The 12,186-nt window shown below is 45.2% G+C and overlaps 1 protein-coding gene across 4 annotated transcripts in view; it reads right to left on the reverse strand.

The window, feature by feature from the left end:
* The window catches only part of TNFRSF19 (TNF receptor superfamily member 19), a 92,281-nt gene that overhangs the window by 54,631 nt on the left and 25,464 nt on the right, over positions 1-12,186 (reverse strand). For all 4 annotated transcript variants that reach the window (XM_057533200.1, XM_007164210.2, XM_057533197.1 and 1 more), the window contains exon 4: positions 3,049-3,227. In XM_057533200.1, the coding sequence (XP_057389183.1) occupies positions 3,049-3,227 (179 nt within the window). The remainder of the gene's footprint in view (positions 1-3,048; positions 3,228-12,186) is intronic.

Below are 12,186 nucleotides of genomic sequence, written 5' to 3' on the forward strand. Positions count from 1 at the left end.
GCTATCAGTGTCTTCTGAGATTACAGGCCATTACTTTTTAAAAAAATAACAGATTACTGAGATACACTTCACATACCACGCAATCTACCCCTTTAAAGTATTCAAGTAGGGCTTCCCTGGTGGCGCAGTGGTTGAGAATCTGCCTGCCAATGCAGGGGACGCGGGTTTGAGCCCTGGTCTGGGAAGATCCCACATGCCGCGGAGCAGCTCGGCCCGTGAGCCACAATTACTGAGCCTGCGTGTCTGGAGCCTGTGCTCGGCAACGAGAGGCCGCGATAGTGAGAGGCCCCCGCACCGCGATGAGGAGTGGCCCCCGCTTGCCACAAGTGGAGAAAGCCCTCGCACGGAAACGAAGACCCAACACAGCCATACATACATACATACATACATACATACATACATACATACATACATAAAAAGAATGTAAGCAGACAAGAATATCATTAAAATAAATAAATAAATAAAAAATAAAGTATTCAAGTAAATGGTCTTTAGTATACTCACGGAGCTGTGTAAACATCAGCACAGTCAATTTTAGAACATTTTCATCAGGCAAGAAAAGAAACTCTGTACCCTTTGGCAATCACTCCCCCTTCTTCTCAACCCTTCCCAACCACCAGCCCTAGACAACCACTAATTTACTTTCTGTTCTTTAGATCTGCCCATTCTGGACGTTTCACGCCAATGGAATCCTACAATATGTGTTCTTTTGTGATTGGCCTCTTTCACTTAGCATAATGTTTTCTAGGTTTCTCCATGTTGTCATATGTATCAGTAATTCATTCCTTTTTACTGCTGAATAATATTCCATTGCTAAATACACTCCATTTTGTTTATCCATTCATCAGCTGATGAACATTTGGGTCATTTCTACTTTTTGACTCTCATGTATAAGGCTGCTATGGACATCTGTGTACAGGTTTTTGTGTGGACATGTTTTCAGTTCCCTGGGTTACATGCTCAAGAGTAGAAGTGCTGGGTCGCATGGTAACTCTATGTGTAACTTTCTGAGGAAACGCCGTACTGTTTTCCGAAGTGGCTGCACAATTTTACATTCCCAGTTTCTCCACATCCTCACCAACACCTGTTATTGCCTGTCTTTTGGTTATAACCACCCTGGTGGGTGTGAAGTATGTGGGGTTTTTTTCTTTTTTCTTTTTTTTGCGTTTGCTGATGACTAATTGACGTATATCTTTTCATGAGCTCACTGGTCATTTGTGTCTCTTCTTTGGAGAAATGTCTATTCAAATCCTTTGCCCATATTTTAATTGGGTTATTTGTCTTTTTGTTATTGAATTGTAAGAGTTCTTTATATATGCTAGATAAGATAGTCCCTTATCACATATATGATTTACGAATAGTTCCTTTAATTCTGGGGGTTGTTGTTTCAATTTCTTGATGGTATCCTGTGAAGCACAAAAGGCTTTAATTTTGACAAAGTCCAATATAGCTATTTTTTCTTTGGTCACTTGCGCTGCTGATGTAAGACCACTACTTTTTGCATCCATTTGGGTTCTGGGTCTTCGCATAAGGACTTGCTTGACCCATGAGGCTATTTCCTGCCCTGTTTCTGCCCTTCAGGCCCAGAGCTCTGTCTGCCCTCTGGCTTCATTAAAAGCCCCAGAGCTGGCACCCAGCACTTGTCAAATCCCTGCTCCTGTGGGCACGAGCCGGCAGAGTGCAGTCAGGGTCCTCTGTCTGCACTGACTTGGAACGTGGCTTTTGGTGGCAGAGTCCAAGCTACACTGTGCACTGCCTGTGCCGTCTCGCCTGAATAAGCTTAATGATAAGGCTCACTTTCTTCGTTTTTAAAACACTGTGAACATCACAGACAATAATTCATGTAAACTGCTTAGCCACTATATAATACAGTTTGCTGCTCCTGTCATGCTGCTGGCCCTGGTTGCTTTACTTCTGCAATAAAACCTGGGTTCCAGGAAAGCTCCAGGAATCCTGGTCTCTCCTCTGGCTCTACTAGATACTAATCAGGTTCTCCTGATGCTCACTTTGTCCCCTCCCCTCCTTACTTCCTGCAGCAATGCCTCGCCCCTAACAGACCACCACACTGGCCCCACTGAGTCCCGGGCTTCATCAGGACTCTGGCTTCCAACGGCCTGTTTTATCTGGCATGTCCGGCCAACCATTACCTAGAAGCACTTAAAATGTTGAAGTTCCTCCTCCTGGGCTTTGTCTCCCCACCTGGCCCAGGTGTGGTCCCCTTTCTGTCCACGGCCTGGGTTCCTCTTCAATGTGCCCATTTAAGGTCTCCACCGGTACACCTGCCCACCCCCTGCTGCTCTCACTGCCCCTCCCTCTTCTCCGCTCTCCCTTCTCCTGTAGCCGCCTTGGCCCCTTGGCAGTTTCTGAAATACACCAGGCCATGTCCACCTCAGGGTCTGTGTCCAGAGAGAGCTCACCTTTTCAGCATCACCCATCCTGATGACCCACTTTGATCCTGCAACCTGCATCCCCTGCATCCCCCAGGGGGCACGCCCAACGCCCTGAGCTGCTTGAGACTTTTTTTCCATAGCAATCATATCTTCCACCTTTTTGCATACCGTATCATTTACTGTGTAGGTATTTGTCAAATCTTATTAGGATGTAAGCTGTCTGTGGGTGGGGATCTGTCTCCCTCCCCCAAAGTGATGCCTTACAAAATAGTGCAGAAATGACTGGATGGCGGTATTTGCATTTCTCCGATCATATTGAGGACGGACAGCTTTGTATGGTCACAGGCCACACACGCTTCCTCTTCTGTGAACTGAATGTTTTTTCTTTCGTCCCTTTGTCCATGTTTTCTTTCCTATCGATCTGCAGGAACTCTGAGGATTTTTGGGACACTGAGCCCCGGTCACCACGCTTAACCATTTCATTCTAACCACGCCTGTCGCCGTGCAGGGCACACAGGAGGCCCAGAGAATAGAAGAGCCACGAACCCCGGCAAGTGTGTTCGGGTTAACGTCAGCGGGCATCTGCACTTGGCAGGGAACCAGAGAAAAGCCTGTTCGGACTAACTGCCTGACTACGCGGGAAGGACTGGCCACGTACCCGGGCAGGCAGTCCCCACAGGCGGCGTCGCGGGTGGCAGAGCAGTTGGCCTTCTGGAAGCGGCTCAGCAGGGCGCAGTCCAGGCACGGCTTGCACTTCTGAAAGCCCCAGTCCTCCTTGAACCTGTGCGGCCGGCACCTCACGCACTGGGCATCCTCCCCGTAGCCAAAGCCACATTCCTGCGGGGAGGAACAGGCAAGAGACAGCTATTCAGCCCCCGCGAGCGTGAAAAAGGAGGACGAGGAGATACCGCGGAGAACTGGGCTGGTGACTGCCCAGCGCCCGGGCTGGTGACTGCCCAGCGCCCGCCTCTCGGGGCACAAAGGCCGCTCTCTCAGCGAGTTCCAATGCGTCTCCCCCTGCTAATAATCTCTCTTACGACCTAAGTATACTTAGTCATCCACTTTATTCCAGGAGCACGAGCATTTGAATAAGAAAGGCTCTCCCCCTCCCCCCGCCTTTCCCCACCCCCCCCCCCCGCCGCCCCCCGCTGCTGCGGCATTATCGCCAGCTTAGGGCAGAACTACGGCACTTTCTTCTCCAACTCAGCTGGTCATCTGAGTGCTCAGAAGCTAGAGTCTGGGAAATATGTAGACACCTACTCACTTATCAAGGCAGAAAATAAGTGCTTTGATAAGTAATAGAACACGAGGACAGCTGCATACGACATGTCAGAAGCTTACAATATCCGTAGAGAAACTTGGAATGGTTAGCTGTTTATTACTGCCTGAGAGAGGGAAGATGCTTACACAACGCTTATAAGAACACTAAATCCTTGTTTGGATCAAACCCTGTGATACTAAAGGTCTCAAGCATCTCTAGATTTGGCCATCAGAACCCAGAACTGCTTTCCAAGGATGGGCTTCACAGACGGCTCTTTGACCTGCATACAATCATTTCCACAAGTTCAAGCACTAAATCAATCACAGCATGTCATATGATGTCGTTATAATGCAATCACAGAAAGAATGCTATAGACAAGTGTTCATGATTGTTTAAAAAATAAGTTGTAAAACAGAATGAGAAATATGATCCCATTTCTTACAAAAACATTAATAGTAAGTACTAACATTTATCGGGGGCTTCCTCTATGCCAGGATCTCATTAATTCATCCTCCCCCCCAATGAGGGAAGCGCTTCCCATGCTCTTATTTCCCGGATGGGAGTATGGGGTTTCCCAGAAGGCATGCACCTTAACCAAAGAGACACTGCTAATGTCAGAACCAGGATTTGAACCTACATGTTTTTTAAATTAATTAATTAATTAATTTATTTATTCTATAGTGCTTTACAATTTTCAAAAGTTTCACACATGTGATTTCATACAATACCATAATAATCCTTTTTAAAAAATCCTCTATCCCTATATTGCCCCTCTCCCTCCCTCTCCCCACTGGTAACCACTAGTTTATTCTCTTTTATCTGTGAGTCTGTTTCTTTTTTGTTTTACTCACTAGTTTGTTGTATTTTTTAGACTCCACATATAAGTGATATCATACAGTATTTGTCTTTCTCTGTCTGACTTACTTCACTTAGCACAGTGCCCTCCAAGTCCTTCCATGTTGCCACAAATGGCAAAATTTCTTTCTTGTTTATGGCTGAGTAATATTCCATTGCATATACGTACCACATCTTCTTTACCCATTCATCTGTGGATGGGCACTTAGGTTGCTTCCAAACCTTGGCTATTGTAAATAGTGCTGCTGTGAACACTGAGGTGCACGTATCTTTTCAAATCAGTGTTTTTTGTTTTTTTCAGATGTATACCTAGGAGCGGAATTGCCGAGTCATATGGTACAAACCTACATGGTTTAATTCCAGAGCCAGACTTCATACCACTACACTCTGGGACTTTCAGGCACTTTATGTGACATATACACAGGAAGATGTCTGAAAGATTACATATCAAATGTTAGCACGGTTATCTGCACTATGTGATGATTTCTATAGAACACTGGCCATTAAAAAAAAAATCAGACAGCAGCTCTCGAGCTGCGAACAGAGCCCCACGTGGAGGGCATGCTGGGAGCCCACACACAGACAGATGGGCAGCAGGGGGCGGGGGGCGGGCAGCACTCCCACTCACAGCCTCAGCTTCCTCATTGGGAACCATGGAAGCCAGAACACAGATCCAGCGAGGTCAGAATTCTCGCTTCTCCATAAAATTTATATATCTAACTTCTTCATCCATATTTTTATACAAAGTCAACTAAGCAGTACTTATTGGCTGAAAATTAAATCAAAACCAACATACACACACACACACACAAAGATACAAATGAACTTATTTACAAAACAGAAATAGACTCACAGACATAGAAAACAAATGTATGGCTACCAAAGGGGAAGGGTGGGTGGAGGGGGGGATAAATTAGGAGGTTAGGGTTAACATATACACACTACTATATATAAAATAGATAATCAATAAAGACCTACTGTATAGCACAGGGAACTCTAGTCAATATCTTATAATACCTGTAAGGGAAAAGAATCTGAAAGAGTATATGTATACATACATATATATATGTATGTATATATGTATAACTGAATCACTTTGCTGTACACCTGAAACTAACACGACATTGTAAATCAACTATACTTCAATTAAAAAACAAAAACCAACACAAAGAATAGTATTCCCTGTACTCAATAAGCCACTCAATAAAGGATATTAGCAATGATACTTCAATCCAGACCTCACTAATGAACTCACTCACATCTGGGAAGGACTATCCCTTCCTTTCCCCCTTCAATTCCTCTGCCCATCTTTCAATGTGTGTCTTGAACAAGCACAGCAAAGAGCAGGGGAGAAAAACAAAGCAGAAGGTCAGCACCTTCCTAACCCTGAGGGCTCCAGCTAGACAATGTTCTGAACCAAAGGCGCAGACAGGAGCAGGGGGGAACAATTTTAAATACTAATTCACAAATTAGAATTTCTTTAAAATTGTTAACAGGGATTATCTTTTTTGGGGGGGTAGTGGAATTATGAGGTGTTTTCAGTTTTTATACTTCTGTAATGATTTGATTTTCTTGCACAAGGCATCTCTAGTAATCAGGAAAACAATACAGACACACACGGAGAAAGAATTTCTTGGGATGTGTACTTGCTCTTGGCGGGAGGGAGGCCACCGCTATTTTGGGGGGCTGTGCACAGCAGCGGGATCTGCACCAGGACAGTGTTAGCTGCTGAGAGAGCCCCAGGCATCCAAAGGCTTTCTTTAGGCACAGAAGGGAGCCTCCCACCCCGAGTCCCAGGATCAAAGCGTGTGCACATGACATCCGGGGCGGGACCTCCTCACTCACAGGCTGCACATATCCCTATCCCTCAAAGTTCCTGCGGCAGCAATTTCAACATCACGCTTTGATCCAGGCAGCTGGGACTGTAAGGGTCTCATATACAGGTTAACACACAACAGAGAAGGAAAGAAAAAGGGAGGGGGAGGAAGATAGGAAAACAAAGGGAAAGGGGTAGGCATCTATGAACTGGTAGCAAACATCAGAAATGTTGCTTTTCAAGCCAGGCTGATACAGGGGGAAAGTGTATATTTTCCTGCATTGGAGCCAAAGACACATCGGCCACTTGCCAGCTAAGTTATTTTGGGAACTCTCTGACCCTCAGACTCTTCCTCTGTGAGACTGGATAACAATCCAGGCCCTACAGGGTTATTCTGAGGAATAAAAGGTAAAACATATAAAGCCTCTAAACTCTAAATCAAGCACAGGCGTCCGTAAATAAATGATACCGATGGCCATTACTATTTTGGATTCTCTACAGCCCAACAGACCGATTTTCTTGATTCCGGTATAATAAAGCTTCACTGGGGAACAAAGGGATCGTCAGACCCCAGTTTTTTCTAGGCTACTTCAAACATCACTTTCCATCTAACACATTTTTATTGAATAAAAATTTTTCTAAAATGAATCCCAAGTACCTCCTTTTGAAAACGGGTACATAAGATAGAATTCAACCTTTCCTGGTTGAATCCACTACTGCGTTGTGCCGTCATACAAAGAACTAGGCAGTCCTGGGTCTGTGGGGCCGTTCTGCTGTTCTAACGCCTCTGCCAGGTGGTCAGCTGGCCTCCCTTCCTCCTGCTGAGCGTCGCTGTCTACAGCCACTCACTTCCTCTCTCCAGTCCTGAGAAACTAGAGAAATGATCTGACTAGAAATGAACTTGAAAGAATATACACAGGTGTGTTGACAGTTTCATCTCTTTTGAGAAAGAACATATACTTTAGTGTTGGGAAATCTTTGTGCTTCTTTTTTGATTCCTGGCCGTGTCTAGAGTTTATATTGTACATAAGGACCGCTTTGACCAATGAGTTTTTGCCATGTATTGTTGTGTGTGATTTACATGTCATTAGATTTTATAGAATGAGGATTTCATGAAACTTTTTTTTTTTTTTGGTTCATTCTACACTGGACCAAACCATGTATAGAAAGAAAACAAAGCCAGGCTCCAAATGCATCATAGTTTGCCTTTATTAACTGGATATTGGCTTACTATTTCTGCCTGCAGTTTATATGCTCTGGTGGCAGCTGTAGCAATTTTCTTTGGGGTAGATTTAGGTGAGGGGTTGAGATAAGGCTTTGTATCATCACTATCACTAAAGAGTACCAAAACGTACAGAGCAGGTACCATGAGCCATACTTGTACAGAGATTGATTATTTGGGGGAATTTTATTCAAAATATATTTTCTCTCAGAAACAGACTCACAGACACAGAGAACAGACGTGTGGTTGCCAAGGGGGAGGGGGGTGGGGGAGGGATGGAGTGGGAGTTCCGGATTAGCAGACGCAAACTAGTATGTGTAGGATGGATAAACAACAAGGTCCTACTGTACAGGGAACTACGTTCAATATCTTATGATAAACTATACGGAAAAGAAGATGAAAAAGAACGTATGTATGTATAGCTGAGTCACTTTGCTGCACAGCAGAAATTAACACAACATTGTAAATCAACTACACTTCAATAAAATTTTAAAAATATATACTTTCTCTAAAGTATTTGCCATTTAAAAAAAGATTATTAGAAACACAGCCTAATGTTATTTTTAAACTTCTACGAATAATATCATTGCTTTCAGTTCATGAGAGTCTAAGAAGTGTATGAAGTGATCATTCCACATGTTAAATTAACTAGACATCTTGAATTAACTAGAATTTCAGAGCAATTATTTTCAAAGAATTACTGTATAGCGTCCATGGCAGCAACCACATTTAGAGCTGATTTGTCATATTTCTAAAGCACCATAAATGTAGAGACGCCATAATTATTTGAAATCCAGGCTATAAAAAGCATATAAATATTAAATTACCCCCCATATAAATGTCTACCTTGATGTTTTTATTTCATTCAGTAAAACGAGGTAGTTAAAAATGCCTTGAAATCTTCCATATTAAGTTCAGTAAACAACTACCAAGAGAAACGGAAGGAGGCGAAACAACAGAGAGAGAGAGACAAAGACAGAGAGAGTGACAGAGACAGAGAGACAGAGAGACCGAGGCGGGCGGGTCACCAGCCCCTGTCCCATGGTAACCCGTCTTTCCATCCTTCGTCCCTAACTTCCTACTCCCCCGCTATGCCAGGTTTGGGGAAACCTCCCAGACACACCCTCCTCGTGTGTGGACAACTGTTCTGCGTCTCCTTTTTGTTCACCCTGCTCAGCGCATTGTGGGGAGCGCTGGCATCAGCCCCTGAGCGCGGGTTCCTCCACAGGGATGCAGGTTGTTACCCCATGGGAGCTGCTCTTACTCATCACGGCATGCCAGGTGCTGCGGCACAGAGGGTACCCTTCGAGCGCTGCCAGCTGAGCTGGCAAGGATCGCGTGATCTAACTGGGCATCTCATGAAAATATCAACAGTATCAGATCTTTTGGTTTTTCCCGCGTTACCTTGGGGTACAAGGGGGCGAGCTCCCAGGCACAGTACTTCCTTTGGGGACAGAAGCAGAGGTGTGGACAGGTCCATGGTGACAGGAGGAAGGGGCAGGCTGCCCACGCTGGCTCTGCTTAGTCTTTCCTTTGACAGACTCTCTGCTTGACCAAAGTCTGCAGGCGTCTTTGAGCCACTTTTTCGACTGCACCCCGTTCTTAGGTCTGGTCTTGAAGAACCCGGTTGTCCAAGGATCCTGACCGGTTGGTTTAGCCAGAATCCCCCATCCTCAGTACCTGCTTATTCTCCATACCTGACCTCCCAAGCCACCCACCCTACCCCCTGCCCCAGGTGATGCCTGGTCCCCTGTCCGCCTGCAGCAGGAATCCTGGTGTCTATTTAGCCAGGATCCCCTTCCTCCACTGTTTCCTCTTGGTGATTGCCCACCCTGACGCCCGCTCTGCTCCTGGGCTATAACCCCCCATGTGTCCACGTTGGATTTGGAGCTGAATGCAGCTCTAGAGCGAGGTCTCTCTTCTCCTGTTGCAAAAGCTCCTGAATAGAATTTGTTTTTACTGCTTTAACCTCTGTCCTGTTCTGGTTTTCTTTGACACTTTCCAGGTTGTACTGAGTTCTCCCTCTCACCAGTTATTAGAAGGACTGTGTGTGTGTGTGTGTGTGTGTGTGTGTGTGTGTATGTTTGGTGTGGGAGGCTAAGGGAGAGGGAGGAGAAGGGGGAGGGAAGAGTGAGTCAGTCACTGGCCTGGGCTCCAGAATTAGCTACATGTTTTATTTTTATGGAGGACGGTCTGCCATTAATATCAACGCTAGAAATGCACTGAGGCTTTAAAACAATACGGCAGTCCTTTATTTTTGAAATTATGACCTGGTACCTTAAAGCTTAAAGGAGATACCTAGGACTTCCCTGAATCGCCGAGACCACCTTTTTATTAATAAACTTTGAGGTGAGAAAATATACACATGGATAAAAAAGAATGCAATTAAAAAAAAAAAAGCATTGCCATAGGGTTCCTACTTACTTCCCCAAATCATAAAAGTGACTAACCCTTGGCATCTGACATCGCCCCCTACCCCGCTTCCCCAAAGCCCGCGTCCCTGGAGCTGTCAAAGGTTCTCTGCGCGAGCACGCTCGAGTCGGGATCCTGGACCTCCTCCCAGCCCATCTGCGCATGTCCTCGTGAAATGTAGTTCTAGCAAGAACCCTGCGGGGTCGGCTTAACCAGGACCCCACCCTCAGGGTCCTCAGCCTCCCACCCCCCAGGTGACATCCGACCGTCCCACCCTGTGTTCAGCAAGAATCCCGTCGGGTCGGCTTTGGTCAGAAACTCTCTTCCTCTCATGTCCCCTGGTAGTAATTCCCATCACTGACTCGACCCCTGCTCCTCGGCTATGAATTCCCACTCATCCAGGCTGTATTCGGAGATCAGCCCCTTCCCTCCCCCCTGTAAAATCCCCATGCCTACTGCAAAGGTTCTGAACAATGCCTGCCCTGCCAACTTCAGCAAGTGCCACTGAATATGTTCTCTTTCACCGTAGTTAAGCCAGTGCGTAATAAAGAGCTGCTTGCTGGGTAAACAGACGGATGAACAAATATTGTGTGAAGCAGTATTTGCTAAAGTTTATTATTATTAGTAGTATTAGTATTAGTACTACTACTATTATTTTATCCCAGGGAGCAAAAGCCTGTAAGGGCCACAGCAATATCTCCTAGCTGGTAAGGCCAAGTCTTCCCCCTGGGTGGGTGGAGATGTGAGCAGTTTCCTTATCTTGGTTCCAAAGCAAGAGAGGGCTGGACCCAGCTGGGCTTCTTCCACCCAAGCTGGGGGCAGCCGTGGCTCTGTCACTCTGCCCAATATTTTTAAGCCACATTTGGTGGCTTTCCAGTAGCAAAATGACTCCAAGTAAACAGTGCTCATATCCCCTTCTCTCTTCTCTCCCTCTGCAAATCCAGAACTGAAAAAAAGCACCAGTGGATCCCACCTACACGCTGGGGGAGCAGGCCCGCCCCCCGACAGGGGAGATCCTCACAGGCCATGAATTATCCGGGAAACACAACCAGGGGCCTCCAGTCAAAAGCACTATTTATTTGTACAGCCAATAAGTATTAACTTGGGTTCTTTGAACTTTGAAAGCTCAAATTGGATGGAGAAGAAGTTATTTACAAAGAAAATCTAGGGCACACAAATGGAAATGACAAATTAGATTCAGGTGTATCTGGTGTGCAGCAATCAGCTTTTTAATTTCCTTTAAGAAAACAACACCAAAGACATATCCCCCCAACTTCTGGTTTGTGAAAACCCATAGTTGAGTTTTCTAACGAAAAAATTACAAGCTAGAGCTTGTTAATATCTGCCAAACACCACTGGGCTTGATTAGGTATAATTAAACACAAATAAAGTGAGCGACACTGTAATTAAATGGCAGAAATGAATCTCTTTCATGCTTGAAAATTACATTAATTTTTTGTGTGATTTTCTTCATAAGGTTGTAAACAGTTTTCCAAAGAGTAGATGTCTTTAAAAATAGGAAGCCCCGCATGCACCCGTGTGGAGGGGAAGATGTTGTTGTTTGCAAGAATTAACTTTTTTCACATTAACTAAAGTCATCCCAATAATTGCTTAGCAAAAGCTTACTTTGAAAACCGTTCCAGAGACTTGAAGTCTGTTTCCAGAGGCTCATGCAAAAACTAGTTTCTTGATTTACTGCCGGGAGGCGATCGTGTTAAAAGCACACTGTTGGCATTAATGCTTGGTGCGGAGGAGGGGCCGTGGCCGGGCAAACTCTAGACGGTGAGAATTCAAGTCTAATGTGGTCACTTCGGGAAAACAAAAATCATCTCCCGCTCACTCTCACGAGACCCCGGGACGCCACCGAACACTCACGCACACGGTCGCGGTCAAAACGCCCAGCGTAGCTGATTACAGAGCCATGGAAATCATACTCGGTATTTTTTGCCTCGGAAATAGGAAAAAGACATTATTCATTATCTTTATCATAAACTTTCAAAGACTAAAAATTAAACCCTGCAGTGGGGGAGAGAGTAAATATGGCTCAAGGGGATAAAATCCTCAAAACAGACTCTAAATGGCTCGGTGACCCGTCACATATTTTCCCAAAGATTCAGGAAAACGACTTCCTAAGCTGAGTTACTAAAAGGAGCCGAAATGACAGAGATGGCGCTTGGGGCTCTGTGGGAGGGACCTGGGAACCAAAAGGGTTGCTGAGATGCTAGGGCTC

Source organism: Balaenoptera acutorostrata, chromosome 18, assembly GCF_949987535.1.
Source record: "Balaenoptera acutorostrata chromosome 18, mBalAcu1.1, whole genome shotgun sequence".
Lineage (NCBI taxonomy): Eukaryota > Metazoa > Chordata > Mammalia > Artiodactyla > Balaenopteridae > Balaenoptera > Balaenoptera acutorostrata.